The sequence below is a fragment of the Montipora capricornis genome, chromosome 3, assembly GCF_036669925.1.
Source record: "Montipora capricornis isolate CH-2021 chromosome 3, ASM3666992v2, whole genome shotgun sequence".
NCBI classification, from domain to species: domain Eukaryota; kingdom Metazoa; phylum Cnidaria; class Anthozoa; order Scleractinia; family Acroporidae; genus Montipora; species Montipora capricornis.
The window spans coordinates 33,882,633-33,898,397 of NC_090885.1; the positions used below are offsets into that span (position 1 = coordinate 33,882,633).

General features: G+C 37.9%; 2 protein-coding genes across 13 annotated transcripts in view; one reads left to right on the plus strand and one right to left on the minus strand.

Annotated features, from left to right (window-relative positions):
- Positions 1-1,961: 1,961 nt before the first annotated feature.
- Positions 1,962-15,765, minus strand: part of LOC138042963 (uncharacterized) — a 20,917-nt gene continuing 7,113 nt past the window's right edge. For 3 of the 11 annotated variants that reach the window (XR_011131140.1, XR_011131139.1, XR_011131141.1), the window contains exons 2-7: positions 14,817-14,881; positions 11,736-11,825; positions 5,625-5,699; positions 5,176-5,288; positions 4,150-4,189; positions 1,962-3,211 (exon numbers count right to left, since the gene is read on the minus strand). Coding sequence is in view for 3 of the 11 variants with exons in the window: in XM_068889051.1 (XP_068745152.1) it covers positions 12,829-13,902 (1,074 nt within the window). In the remaining 8 variants the exon portion in view is untranslated. The other 8 variants (XM_068889051.1, XM_068889050.1, XM_068889052.1 and 5 more) reach the window with 5 other exon arrangements.
- LOC138042965 (trichohyalin-like) overlaps positions 8,193-15,765 on the plus strand; it is an 8,241-nt gene continuing 668 nt past the window's right edge. Inside the window, exons 1-14 of one of the 2 annotated variants that reach the window (XM_068889053.1) lie at positions 8,193-9,231; positions 9,855-9,933; positions 10,154-10,241; positions 10,383-10,409; positions 10,671-10,697; positions 10,845-10,871; positions 11,017-11,043; positions 11,320-11,367; positions 11,641-11,766; positions 12,009-12,134; positions 12,266-12,301; positions 14,842-14,896; positions 15,101-15,160; positions 15,613-15,765. The exon at positions 15,613-15,765 is cut by the window's right edge and continues 668 nt beyond it. In XM_068889053.1, coding sequence (XP_068745154.1) covers positions 9,147-9,231; positions 9,855-9,933; positions 10,154-10,241; positions 10,383-10,409; positions 10,671-10,697; positions 10,845-10,871; positions 11,017-11,043; positions 11,320-11,367; positions 11,641-11,766; positions 12,009-12,134; positions 12,266-12,301; positions 14,842-14,896; positions 15,101-15,160; positions 15,613-15,716 — 915 coding nt within the window. In that variant the 5' untranslated portion in view covers positions 8,193-9,146 and the 3' untranslated portion in view covers positions 15,717-15,765. The remainder of the gene's footprint in view (positions 9,232-9,854; positions 9,934-10,153; positions 10,242-10,382; positions 10,410-10,670; positions 10,698-10,844; positions 10,872-11,016; positions 11,044-11,319; positions 11,368-11,640; positions 11,767-12,008; positions 12,135-12,265; positions 12,302-14,841; positions 14,897-15,100; positions 15,161-15,612) is intronic. The other variant, XM_068889055.1, reaches the window with a different exon arrangement.

A 15,765-nucleotide genomic window follows, 5' to 3' on the forward strand; every position in this document is an offset into this window, starting at 1 on the left:
ATAAGAAACCCAAGTACCTACCTATTCACACGATTCGTGAGCGCCTGAAGAGTTCAGTTTGTAAAATGGAAATCATCCTCTCTTTTCATGCGATAGCAGGCTGTGATACCCTGTCTTTCTTTGCTGAGCATAACAAGAAAACTGCCTGGAAGGCATTTGCTCATCACCAAAAGTATTAATGTTACCATTAACAGCTAATTTCAAGGTCTAAATGGGCAAAACAAGCTTGGTAAACAAAATTTTCGTGTTCAGCACATAACTTTCATCAAGAAAAGTATGTTTACCAACTTTTCCTCGAATTTGCCGACAGAAGTTTTCTTTTTCGAAAGTTGTCCCAGTCTAAATATCCGCGTTGCGCACGACAACGCTCTGTTTATTTCTTAAAATTATAGAAAATTTTCTGTGAGCATTTTACAGTTTCTCTGCACAAAACTTAACTCATCAATGGTGTATCAAAGCTGTAGAAATTGTACGCGAGAGACACGTGGACCTTTAGACTCTGTTAGCCATCGTTAGCATGCAAAGTGCTATCACTATGGAATTCTTATTATTACTACAGTAACAGGTCACACGATGACATGTCATTGAGAATTATTGAACAAAAACATTGGAGTGCCATATAAAGGCGTATGAAAACAGTCAGTTAAAAAAAGCTCATTGAGTTTGTACTGGGAAAGCAGATAGTCGTGATATAGTATCTGACAATGTACTTCAATACACTACATGTACTTCAATGTGATTAGGGTGCAGAGATAGCGCAGTGGTGAGAGCACTCGCCTCCCAGCAATGTGGTCCGGGTTCGATTCCCAGACTCGGCGTCATATGTGGGTTGAGATTGTTGGTTCTCTACTCTGCTGTTTTCTCCGGGCACTCCGGTTTCCCCTCTCCTCAAAAAACCAACATTTGACTTGAGTTGTGTTAATTGTTAATTTCAATCTACAGTGTCCCCAATTAGTGCTTCAGCGCTAGAACGACTAGACACTTAAATAAAGTTCCTTTCCTTTCCTATAACAGTGTTCATCCATGTTAACTGTACAGCTCCATAAAGAAGGAATGAAGAAGTTAAAAGTTGTGGAAGTATTACAAAAAATGAATATAATGGCGTAGAGATGAAAGTGATCAACTCTAACATGACTACAGTCAAGATGGGTTTATTACATTAACACACCTGTAGACAAGTATCGCTTCCATTTTTGGGTTCATGAATTATTAACGAACTTGAACACTTGGGCAAGTGGGGAAGTGCTGTGGGCCGGGGCACGGGGTGTTTTGTCTTCCCCCACTTATTATTATTATTTTTTTTGGTTAATTTGCCTGATCAATTACAAGTTATATTTACCGTTTCGATAGCTTGATTTCTAGAACTGAAACTGAAGGAACTGAACATGAAGGAAATGTAGTTTAAATGTAGTTTTAATCTTCTAGTATAAGCGGCACCCTTCTGAACCTTAAAAGTCGAGGCGATAGGTTGGGGGTGTTGCGCCTAATATATTGTAACCACTCCCGGAATAGGCTATTCGTTATGCTAGGTCGGAGGAGAAGGAATGTAACATAAACATTTTTACTGATAATAAACGCTAGATTTATCAAATGATACGCAACTCTATTGAGTATTTGAACAGTCAGCCAGTTAGCAGTGAAATACCAATCAGCACAAACCCAGCCAGAAGCCAATTGGCGCTTCCCTATATATAGTCCAGTGCTTTGAAGAAATCCCTTTTCTTTTTTTAAATTTCGTCACAGTTATATCTAAATGAAGTTTGTTCCGCTACGCGCCATTACAACTTACACCCTTTTGACGATAATAGGTTAAATACCGCAACAAAGGAAAAACAATGGGATCGTTTTTTTAAAACGCCGCCCACGCGAGTACGCGATGAATCAACTACCCGCAAAAACCAGTAGTTTGCTCCTGCTGGTCCATTTCTTCTCCGCTTTCTGAAAAAAATAAGACAACTCCATTTTATAGAAATGTTTAATACATAAATGCATACAGTAAGACAAGAGAAGATACGATACTGACAAGTTCCCGTCACATAAACTGATGTTAATTATTACAACCAGTTCAATATTACAATGAGAACATCAAATTATACCGCAGATGCATAACAGACACCTTGGGCATCAAATTTCTCTTATAACAACGCCCGACGCTATATCGTTCCCAATCGCGTCTTTTGCTTTCACTTGCAAGAACGAAAATGTCAGGGAACGACACCGACGGTAACCCAATCCGTTTTAGCCGTAGGGCTTTTATTAGAACGTTTGTCCATTTGGACAAAAGAGTAAAAGCTGCACCAAGCAAAAGGGAATTTGACAAGTTGAAGAATGCGGGCAGAGTAAAGGTAATCGCATTCACGAAGAACCATACCGCAGGAGAGATCGATCAGTTGATTGTTTCTCATTTCCCCACCTTGGTCGGTCTTGATCTTTCTCGGTAAGATGCTTCTGTTAAATTATTTTCGCTGCTTCTTAGTGTGTCTATTACCAATGCCAGTTTTACCGAGATTTCTTTTTTTTACGCTTCTTGTTGCAGATTGAGAATAATAAGCTCATACAACAGAGGGCATTCAATGAGCGTGGTTCACCGTGGTGTTCCGGACGGGAATGAAATGATGCAGAAGTTCGGAGGAGATGCCAAGAAAAAAATCTTTCTATATTTAAAGCGAGGTAAGCAACATCTTTGCTCCTATCCACCATTCGACCGTCCGAACCTCACAGTTGCGCCTTAGCTATTGATGCGCCACTTCCCACCGTCGTTTACTTCATCGAGCAGAGCTTTGGACTAATTCATCACTGTTACATGTTATTAGAAAATACACATTACCCTTGACCGGACTTTTAAACTTAATGGAAAAACCAAACGAATCTCTGTAAGACGTGCCCCGACATCGACAACTGACTCAGTATTTCAAGGGAGGCAAATTGTCTTTCAACAAACAAACGTATCGTAACAACCTATTTAATTAATTTCAAAAGGCGCACAATCTGGAAGAGGGGAAGCGTTACGGTTTCTTCGACATGCCCACAAGATCTAAAAAACGTCGTGGGTTCGCTGAAAATTTTGGATGTCCGCCCACTCGCAAAATTTACCACGCGTAATCCAACTCGCGAATCCTCATTCACCACGTTGCAGCACAGGTAGCCCAAGTTGTCTATTCCACAAAGGCGTTATTTTCGTTATTTTCGGAACTTGCGACCATCGGATCACCTGAAGTAAGAGAACTGTAATTATGAATCAGCAGAGTATACAACATTTAGGTTGTCAGTGGGGCTACCAGAAATAAGGCAACACTGTTTATGTAGCAGACCCTTTTTTATGAGCTTCCAGGCACTCTTTCCAGCAAGGCTGGCGAACTGATGTGACCTGGCTAAGTCTTACACTGAACAAGCCACGGAAGAGGCTATTATTAAGAATAAGTAAAAACTGTGCGGTGTAAATATAATATTAAGAAATAACATTAAACCCTACTGTTTTCTGGTATAAGGCATTTCTGGTTTTGCATCCTTACATAACACCATAAATAAAGTCCAAATTGGACTGTTTTGGGTTCCAGCACAACTAAAATATTGCTATCCTAAAGAGCATGTTTTGAGGTTCTAAATAAGATATTGGCATCCTGTTGCTAAGTCAGTTGCTAATTAACAATTATTCCATGAGCGTGCATTGGATATGAGATAAAACATAGCCAATGAGGCATGCAGCACCAAATTGACCATGGTCATCTCAAATCCAACAAATTTTGGCTAAATCTCCCCTACTTTATTTTGTAAATACAAAATAGAAGAGAGCAATGGTACAAAAGCTCATGAACCATGATGGCTAAAAGTCAATCCAAACACTAAAAATGCATTATCAAATGATCCAGTTTCTAATAATCTGTAGCAGCACATCTTTAATACAATGGTTCTCAGTGTATGACCACTGGAGCATCTCAAAAAGTCTAAGTAAGAGGCTTGCTTCCTCATTTCATTGTTCCCTTTGATCTGTCCTCCAAAAAAGGGTGGCAACATCCGTGTCCTCTTGCACCAGTGAGTGTTTGATAAATCTAAGGAATTGTATGAACTATGAACAATGACATTTAACAGCTTTTCCACCATGGAAGAGAGAATAGAAAGACGTACATGTGTAAAACAAAGGTTGCATACCTGCCTCAGTTTGACGAATAGATGTAACTGGAATATTAATCTAAAATTGCAAGATGTTTAGAATGTCAATTGAATGTTCCCCCAAATCACATCTTTCATATAAATAAAAACTAAAACCTGACTATGTCAACTTAAAGGGGCTCTGTCATGAATTTTTATATTACATGGAAAAGTTGACATACTACTGGATGCAAACAAAGCCCAAAAATAATGGTACAGTTTTGTTTAACCCTACTTTTAATTCCCTCTTTATGAAAGCTGAGTAAGCATCTATGGTTAAATAATTATGGTTTGGACTGAAATGGACCAACTTCCACAAGTTTTTCTCTTTTATTGCAGGAAAAAAACCAAATTATGCTAATGGTTTCTTCTCTCTTTGAGACAAAATCTAAGAGTCACGATGGCAAAGCCCTTTTTAGTGATAAAAATGAAAAAATTGTGTAACACTAATTTTCTTCTCACATTTTTTACCATACAGGTACTTCTTCTTCCAACCCACCTACTGACAACATGCCCTCATCTGCTGCTCCTGACCTGTCATCTTCATCGTTGAGCACTTCCTCACTAACTTCAACATTATCATCCACTACTTCATCATCAACCACCACCTCATTAACTTGTCCACCATCAATCACTCCTTCATCATCAGCTTCAGCTTCATTATCAACTGGTATCCAATTGTCTACTCAAGTATCATCTGCACCCTCGTTGTCACTCCCAGCAACTGCTACCAACGCCACAGGTGGAATCATAAACATCAATGACAACACTCCTCTCTTAACAACTTCAGACATGCACACTAATACAGTCATGGTCACATCCACACCAGTAACAACAGTACAGAATTGGTTGCCAAGAAATGGGCGTAAGTATGACAGTTGACTGTTGTATTAACAAGAATTTGGAAATGAAGTGTTAAGGACAGTACAAAAAGAAATGTGCAATTATTACTATTAGTTTTACTAAAAAAAGTGACATGGAATACTTTAACAATCTTTATAACTTAAAGGTGAAACACGAAGATACCTGACTGCATTGGCACAAACCAGCAATAGAGATGGTGAGTTGTGCTGTCCTCTCTTCTTTTTTTTTTTTGTACAGTACAGTGTCTGTTTTCGCTGAGGAAGGAGTACATGTACCTGAAAGTAGTAATTAATTCAAAAGATAAGTGTTTCACAGTAAAGGTGCAAAATAAATTAACGTAAATACTTCTTTTAATGCCTGAGGCATAATAAATGATTGTGCACAGTGCTACAATGTAACTATCAGTTGACAATCGGCAGGGAAAAATGGCTCCACATAAGGTTTTCTTTTTTTTTTTAAGAAACAAATCCAGTCAAAGTCTGTTAATAAGCACATTCTTTAAGAATAACATAAGTAAAGACCATACTAGCTATCTCTTTCCTACATTGTTGGTAGGAGTTACTGAAGGCCTGTTATAGAAAGTTAATCGCTACTCTAATGTTTTTAATTACTTTCAATGTTCAGGTTCAGCACAGCTGAGCATTCCTGTTGATGATGATGGTGGTAAGCTAAGTAAAGTTAATTCCCTGAAACAGATGCAAAATTACAATTATTATGATAGGCCGGACTGAGATGACTCATGCATGATAACATTCAGGGGATCCCGGGTTCAAGACACGTTCTGACCACTGGTTGAATTTGTTCCTGGTAGTATGTGTTCATACTTCTCAACTGCTATTGTAAATAGCCTACTAGCTTACCTTTGGCCATTTGCGATTCTTAACAGTTGTTGTGTAATGTTCTGTTCTGTCGTGATTGTGTTCATTGGTCCTGAAAAGCCCCTATGGGGAGTCTTCAATTTCAATGTTACTACGTATCTACGTATAAATGTATGTATGTATGTATGTATGTATGTATTCAGCAATTGATGCCCTTTTTTTGATGTTTTTAATATTTCCTTGTTGGCATTATGCAAGAGATGAAACAATACATTTATGCGTATGTTCTTCGACAGATGATGAACTGTTGCAAAGCCCATTTGACGACATCACTGTTATTGATCCACCTCCTCAAAGTAAGGAAACTAATGTCTAATTTATCAAGAATTAGAGTAAAACAAGTATGCTGTAAGTTGTTTTGCATGTGCATTTTCTTACAAAGTGCCAACCTTCAAAGGGCAATTTGCCAGACAACATTCCAGATACTAAAGAAAATCATTGAATTACAACAGTTGATGCCATGTGTTAAAACGAAATATTTCAATGCATTGCTTCACCTTCAAAGCTGTTCATTAAAAAAGGGATTTGAAATTCCAAAAAATAACCTGTTAAGTGACAGTAATTTCAATTTGCTGATTTTGTTTTTTTCATGCGAGGAGACAGAGAAGATTCAATCCTGCCACAAGGACATCAACAACCACACGAACAGTAAATGTGGTGACCCAAAGTACAGTAGGTAAAAATAATCATTTCTGGCCTTATTGTAGTGTAGGTAAACTGTCTAGCGTATAACACAGGCAACGGTCTTTTTTACTGAAATGACATGTGGTTAAAAATAGGCCAGGTGCACTAGACTACATGTACTACACTATACATCAAATTTATGAGCAACAAGAACAAACAGTATAACCAGAACAACCTGAGCCTAATAAATTCCATTTAATTGCGAGAGTCTTACATTAAACTTTATTAGGCAAGCAGATTTTTAGGACAACATCAAATAACTCTCCATTACACTTATCTCTGCTCAAGTTTATTTTATCTGTTTTTGATTTGTTGTTTGTTTGAATTAACAACCTGGTTAATGTTTCAGGATTCTATGGCACACCGTTCTATGGAGATGGCATCAGGGGTAATGTAGCCACTTACTAACATTGTTGAGTATCAGACCCCTTTTTCCCAAAAAGTGCCTTTTGGGTCACCTGACAAAAAACATTCAATTATTGTTGAACAAATTCCAAACCCTTGTGCATCACCAACTGAATTATAGTTGTAACAACTTTAGACCTCCATTCAATTAATGTATATTCTGAATAAAACACTATCACATATTCTTACATTGTATTTATATTTTGAACCATAGCTGGGGCAGTTGAGGAACACTTGCTTCCCATAGGATTAGATGGTAGGTCAATGTAACAGTTTGTGGTCTTTTGTTACTATGGTAGCTGGACAAGTTTGTAACTTGTTAATTTTACTTTACAACAATAGGGTTGGTTCTTTCAAAATTCAAATTTTAAAAACGTTTTGCTTAACTGTAGTCTAGTAATAATCAATTATTATCTTGCAAGGCATGCAAGACAAGACAGTTTGAACTAAGTTATGTTCTTGCACCAATGCACCTAATATTATTATAATTATTACTGTTGTTGTTGTTGTTGTTGTTGTTATTATTACATTAAAGGAGCGAGCCATAGCCGATGGCCAAAGGTCCTTTGTGTCATTTCTTCTCCTTCAGCTTTTCAACAGCTTCCTTAGAATCCTACCTTTGCCCAACATAGCTGTTTTCTAAAACATTCCCGTTCTGATGGTAACATCTAGCTTCTCAAGCCATGCATCCAACCTTTTCCTTACTGCTCTGACTGCACCAACCACTACCGGTACCACTTCCGGATGCCTAATCCCCCACAGTCATCATTATTATTATCATTATATCCAGACTCTCCTAAAGGCTTGACACATTAACTGGTGCAGCACGTATACTTTTTGTTACTCGCAAATGTAGGCAATATTTCATCACATTCCCCTTGAAGACACTACACAATGATTATTTATTGGGGCCAAAGTGAATACACAGCTGGCTCGTACAATCAAAGCAACATGAGCACAATACAGGTTGAGATATGGTTGAATGGAATAACAACAAATTTACAACTTACAGTTGATTGCTGCATTTTCCATGTATGGCATGGTATAAATAATTTGCATGTATTATATTCTTTGTCATGTAGTGACTTCTAGCTTTGACTCAAGAACAGATGAGGTGTCAAGATGCGAAAGTCTTCTCAGAGCTTCATGCACCAACGATGACACCTCACTGCTGCCATTCTTGAACCATACATTTGAAGAGGTGACTCAAAACATGCAATCCCATTCAATAACTAATTAATTTTAAATTCATTTGAAATTTTCATTTTCATTTTGATCACAACCAAATTGACATAACAAATTAAGCTGTTTATAGAATCATACCTTGCTTTAAATTCAAATTGTGCATTTACCATAGATCCAATTACCCCAATCGTCAATTTTCCTCAGTTATTACACCTCCCATAAAACATTTCTATACACTGTAAGTACACTGCATAGACCCTGCTGCCAATTGTTCATAACTACTACAGTCATCATTGTCATTTGTCAAATTTGCTCATTTTCTTTTTCTTAGGTATGCTGGCAGGCATATGACAACAAGAGGGCAATAGTTGTGGTCCTCCTGAATCCAACTGGTCAGAGTCAGTATAGAGAAAGCATGTTGAGGTAGTGTTTCATAGTGCATTTGGATAAGTTTTATAATTACACAGTCAATAGATATTATACTAAGCAAATTTTGTTTCAAGTTGGCAGTGATAAAACACTTTAAAATAATTATTATTGAGGTGGCTGTATAGAGTAACCACAATATTTACAAGGATTTTATCTTCCTCATAATTATTATGCCAAGGTTTCTTCGGAAGGTACAAGCAGAAAGTAGCAACGAGGACTGGTTTTACTGGGCTACCGAAACTTCATCAAAAAATGGCCAGAAAGGTAAAATAACCTAAATGACATCTCAATCTGCCACATTAAAGTTTTTAGAGCAACAGGCGCTGGCTTCACACTGGGAGTATAGAATAGACTACAAACAGATAACTTGTATTAATCTAGCTGCTTGTTAGTTGCAAGTCATATTTACATGTAACACCTCCCAGCTGTTTAATAATGACATCCCAATTAATAACAGTTGATTACAAGTTATGCTTTTTTCATACTACCGATACAGACAGTGAACTGTTAACTTAGGACTCATTCTGTTGGTTTTTCTAAACAGTGCTCACGATGTATGGGAACGGTCAAGAAGACCAGATAATCTTCTTGGCCCCAGCAACGCAGAAAAACCCTGTCTTTGTTGAGCGGATGGAAGGTGACAGTATATTAAGCCAACTTGTAAATGAATCATGTGGTCCCCCGAAATAGCGAGACCCTTTTTTTAACAGTACAGCGTATATCATTAATTTGTCAATTAATAGGCAAAATTATAATGTACAAATCATATGGTCATGCATTGTCAAAAATTGTTCAAGGTAAAGCAATTTAATTTACATGTATACATGTACATATCCATGTACTTTTCTGTATAGTTTTTTTGGTGTATTTTTCATTGTTATCGTCTTTCTATGAAACACAATCTATACATGTGGAATGCAAATTTTATGTTTTTTATTTTTTATTTCGGAAAAGACACTTGTGCCAGCTATACTTGTAAACGATTTTTGGTGGCGAAAGTAACGATCCCACGAAAGTAGCGACCCCCCAAAGGCTGCTAAATCCAAAAGCAACAAGGGTCACTACTATCGGAACTCTACGGTAGTTTATTCCAGCACTTTAACTTGTGATAAGAGCAAATTTAAAAGTTATTTTCCATTTAAAGCCAGTAACAGTTTCCGATAGCTAATGACACAATAGTGAATAAATATTCACATTGCTACAGACTAGGAATATACACAAGATAAAAATCTTGATTCTTATATTTGTGTCCAATATCAGGTGCAGAATTACAAGATTTTGACACCAGCAGATTGTATGAAAGGGTGAGAGTTATGGTTCAAGGCTTGAGTTTGGAAAGGTGAGTAATTGTACTTCTCTGCAGTTCACCTAATGGCAGTATACAGAGCCAAATGCAGTTTACAAACTGCAAACAATGATAATTATGACACATGTTATAACCCCAGCATATTAAATTTTTGTCGTAATTTTGTCACAGTAATGTGATGTCAGAAGATGTTATAAGTGCACAACCACACTGAATTACACATGAATAGTGACATGAAAAGTTATCTTTACAGGGATCAACTAACCCGCACAAGACAGTTAAGGCAGGATCAAGAAAAGGAGCTTCATGAAGCTCTGCAATGTGACATTATCAACATACATGTAAGTGTACATTTATTATAATGAAGTTGTGTGTATCAGCATAAGAAATGTAGCGTATGTAGCGTATGTAGCGTAACCACAAGTATATGAAAAAAGCTGGCTCTAATGTCTTGTCTACACTATAATTTTACTTGTCAACAGGAACAAGCAAAGCATCAAAATGAGGCGGTAAGACTACATCCTGCGAACGTTTTGTTTTTTTATTAATTTTGTGGTTGATATACATTAATTTTGTGACATTGCCAGTGTCAGTGAGCCCCCTCGTCTCCCCCCCCCCCCCACCCAACCCATAACAACAATAATAATTATAATGACTGCAGTCAAGTGCATTAGCATAAGAAGTGCAGCTTTCTTGGAAATAATTATTTAACCACTATTATGTGAAGAAAGCTGGCTCTAACATCTCTTCCACACTATACTTATCACCAGGAACAACCAGAGGATAAAAGTGAGGCGGTAAGGCGACATTCTACAATCTTTGTGTACTACTCTTTTAATTTTGGTTAAATTATAAATATATCATTTTTCCTCTTGCGACAATATTAGACACAGTCATATAACTGTAATTATAACTCATATAACTATAATTTTATTTGTCAACAGGAACAAGCAAAGGATCAAAATGAGGCGGTAAGGCGACATCCTACAATCTTTGTGTACTACTCTTTTAATTTTGGTTAAATTATAAATATGTTATTTTTCCTCTTACGACAATTAGACACAGTCATATAACTGTAATTATAACTCATATAACTATAATTTTATTTGTCAACAGGAACAAGCAAAGGATCAAAATGAGGTGGTAAGACTACATCCTGCGAACGTTTTGTTTTTTTATTAATTTTGTGGTTGATATACATTAATTTTGTGACATTGCCAGTGTCAGTGAGCCCCCTCGCCCCCCCCCCCCCCCCCCCCCCCCCCCCAAACCCGAAAACAACAATAATAATAATTTTATAATGACTGTAGTCAAGTGCATTAGCATAAAAAGTGCAGCTTTCTTGGAAATAATTACTTAACCACTATTATGTGAAGAAAGCTGGCTCTAACGTCTCTTCTACACTATACTTATCACCAGGACCAACCAGAGGATAAAAGTGAGGCGGCAGAGGATAAAAGTGAGGCGGTAAGGCGACATCCTACAACCTTTGTGTACTAGTCTTTTAATTTCGGATAAATTATAAATATAATAAAAAAAATTTGCTTTTATGACGATTAGACAAAATCATATAACTTTCTATCTTAGTTCCCTTTGCCAGTTTACATGTAAAGGATAGCCTTATGAATTCATGTTGAGTTGCTGATGTCTTGTGTTCCTTTTCTAACCCTAACCCTTGCACAACTACTTATGTAAGTACACTAAACCTGATAACACTGTAACACATACTTTCTTTTTCAGGACATGATTAGAGAGCGGAGATCAAAAAGACTAAGGAAGGAGCCAGTATGTGGTATCAGCATAATCATCTGTCTGAACAATGGGAGCAGACTTACAAGAAGCTTTGATAAAGGTGCTCTGTTCCAGGTATGGATGATCAGGATGTACACTGTATATGAACCCCAATTGGAAGTTTTTAACTACATCTGAAAGCAAGAACAAGTACAAAATTAATTTATTTTCATGTTTTGTTAAATGACTGGGGGTGGGTGGTAGTAAAATACAGCATTTTACAAAAAAATGCGTTTTTATCAAGACAGATCCAAAGCATCAATAACAGACAATTAACCATAATTATATTACCATAATTATGTTGCTCTCAATTCTAGGAGGTTTATGACTGGGCAGGGTCATTGCAGGATACACCCCTTTATTTTACCCTGCATAGAGGAGGAAAACTAGTCCACCATAAAGAGGAAGTTGAGGGGAGCAGTGTCCTTCACTTAACCGAAAGGGTAAGTGAGATACATGTAATTCTTTGGTGACATGATTTAACATGGAACATGCGATAAACAGTGATTTATCTGTTCAGGCCACCATCAAAACACAATGTCACTCAGTTATTTTTGTACACAACATTTCACAGGGAAAGGAAGAAGCTGCAGCACTGCTTGCTTCAGAGGTAAGGGAAGTATGCTACTTAAAAACCAATAATCATCCTCATCACTCATGGGCATCACAGACTTCATGGAAATGACTTCCATACAGGAGCCATAAATTCATGGTCATCAAAACAAATTTTAAAACTGTTAAAACTATAAGTACTATAAAAAATACTAAAATAAGTGGAAATGTAAATTCTAAAAAAAATACTAATAAAAATTTAGGTAAAAGTAGAGGAAGGGCCTTCCAAATCATACATGTACATCAAATTTTGATTAAATAACAACTTTCATGAATTACATTTGGAGACCTGAAACTGCCATCCTTTATAAGTAACAATAAAATTTGGGCAATTAACTGATTTCCCATGGACAGCTAGCAAGCAATACACTCAGATAAAGAAGCCACATAAGTCCTGGTTCCCTTTTTGCCCAACTTATGCAGCAAGGAAAGTAAACACCATGCAGCCACAAAAGCAAGCCTGGTCATCTAATGCAAAGTCATGCAATATACATCAAAACAAGAGAAGAAAGCAATTGAGATGTCTCATGGGCAACAATGATGGAAACTATTACTAAAGATGCACTGACTGGTTCCCTTGGCGACGAGGTTCTCCGTGAGCTGCGACACTTGGGAAACAATAAATTGCTTGATTCCCTTGGCGACGAGGTTCTTCATGAGCCGCGACACTTGGGAAACAATGCACTGACTGGTTCCCTTGGCGATAAGGTTCTTCGTGAACCCCGACACTTGGGATAGAATATATTGACTGGTTCCCTTGGAGTCGAGGTTCCTAGTGAGCCGCGACACTTGAGAAACAATGCACTGACTGGTTCCCTTGGCGACGAGGTTCTTCGTGAGCTGCGACACTTGGGAAACAATACATTGACAGGTTCCCTTGGCGACGAGGTTCTTCGTGAGCCGCGACACTTGGGAAACAATAAATTGCATGATTCCCTTGGCGACGAGGTTCTTCGTGAGCCGCGACACTTGGGAAACAATGCACTGACTGGTTCCCTTGGCGACGAGGTTCTTCATGAGCCGCGACACTTGGGAAACAGTACATTGACTGGTTCCCTTGGCGACGAGGTTCTTTGTGAGCCGCGACACTTGGGAACAATGCACTGACTGGTTCCCTTGGCGAAGAGGTTCTTCATGAGCCGCGACACTTGGGAAACAGTACATTGACTGGTTCCCTTGGCGATGAGGTTCTTCATGAGCCGCGACACTTGGGAAACAATAAATTGCGTGATTCCCTTGGCGACGAGGTTCTTCGTGAGCCGCGACACTTGGGAAACAATGCACTGACTGGTTCCCTTGGCGACGAGGTTCTTCATGAGCCGCGACACTTGGGAAACAGTACATTGACTGGTTCCCTTGGCGACGAGGTTCTTCATGAGCCGCGACACTTGGGAAACTATATATTGCCTGATTCCCTTGGCGACAAGGTTCTTTATGAGCCGCGACACTTGGGAAACAATGCACTGTCTGGTTCCCTTGGCGACGAGGTTCTTTGTGAGCCGCAACACTTGGGAAACAATAAATTGCTTGATTCCCTTGGCGACGAGGTTCTTTGTGAGCCGCCACACTTGGGAAACAAATACATTGACTGGTTTCCATGGCAACAAGGTTCTTTGTGACCTCAACACTTGGGATACAATGTACTGTCTGCTTTCCTTGGCGATGAGGTTCTTCTTGAGCAACGACACTTGGGAAAACCGGCTCCAATGTTTCTTGGTGAAAAGATTTTTCATGAGCCACGACACTCTGGAAAGGCTGAATTGACTATTCTCCCTGTCGAAGAGGTTCTTCATGAGCTGCAGCATTTGGGACAGACTAATTGATATGACTGGTTCCCACAGATGAGACCCTTCATTAGCATCCCCTTGAAACCATCTACACTGTATGAGAATCATTGAAAAGATTTGTCTCATGTAGGGAAAAACTACTCCGACCTCAGCATTGACAACAGGAATAGTACCAGTCTGTTTAAGCTCCCTTAAGAGAGAGATATTTAAAGTAGCAACCTTAATGGAATGGGTGAATTAGGAATACTGATATGTCCACTGTCAATCTGTAGCTGATCCCTTAAATCCAACTGTCATTTTGAATCGCTAGTGCTCAATGCTGTAACATGAAAAATAACAGTAATACTAACCCTAACACTAACAACAGCAGGGCTAGTCAATTCAAATCATGACTTTTGTCGGTTTTTGGTTTCAAGCTATTGTTGATAGTGAATTGCATGCACATTTGATTTGAATTTGACAGTTTTTTGTTGGATTTTCTTAAGCCGAACTATTCGGTTAACAAACTTAGCAAAGCGATAAGCAGAAAGGCATAAATACACATCTGGTCAATAGCTTCAATGATGCCAAAAACTAAGTCAAGTACAGGTCTTATGGTCAAATGCGTGTGATCAATTATCTGGTATTACGTGAGTCTGCAACAAATGGGTAGTTCTTTCGATAATGATAAGTGGACATGTTACCATTACTGAAAGAAGTTACCCATAGTTCATCTGCGTAGCATACTTCCCTTCCTAATGTTTTCTTGCAGGTTTCGTTCAAGGGAGATTATACTCCAGAGGAGGATCTCTCTGCAACAGTGAATGGTAAGATATTAATTAATTTTTGACTTCTTGCAAACAACAAAAAAATGAAAAACACATTTCCACCAAATAAACAGGTTTGAATCATCAGATTAAAGTGTGAATTAAAATCATCCACAGCTTAGAACATACAGTGTATTACATCCCTATCCCACGAACCGAAAAGTCAGCTAAAAAAATTGAAAATGGAATTGAAATTGTCCACAGATGACTTTCAAAAGAACAGAATGACCACAGAACAGGCCAAGGAAACAGAAGATGTGCAAGGTAACAAGAGCATTAATTTTAGTTGAATGTGTTTTATACTTTAAGACGTCCACTTCATGCAAAGTGGTAGTTCAATTGCTTTGGTGTTTATATTCACATGTGACTAGACTGGATGAGAAAAATATTGTAATAATTTACTGAATGAAACTTTTTCAAAAGTTAACTAAATTTATATTTCCTTAATCAAAGAATTACACTTTGGCACGGAACACATCTGATTAAACCATTACCAAACAAAAGAGTACAGTATTGAAATATATTTATTGGTCTCTTGTGTCACATGGTGTAAGGAGGCTTCTTAATAATAAGTAAATAATCAGACAACAGACCAAAAAAAAGACAAATATTGAACTTGGAGATTAGGGAAAAGTGAAGAAAAAAAATGAAGCACCATATATGCATTTCACTTAAATTAATTTGCATATACCGGTACATTGATTTTCTTTGAACAGAAGTCACTAACAGGAATGACAATGAAGAAGAGGGCAAGAAAAAGAGAAAGAAGAAGGACAAAAGGTCCAACAGAAAAAGAAAGAAGCAAAAACATGAGACCTAAAGGGCCTATAATATACACTTAACGTATGGTCCCTCGGGAAACAGTAAGT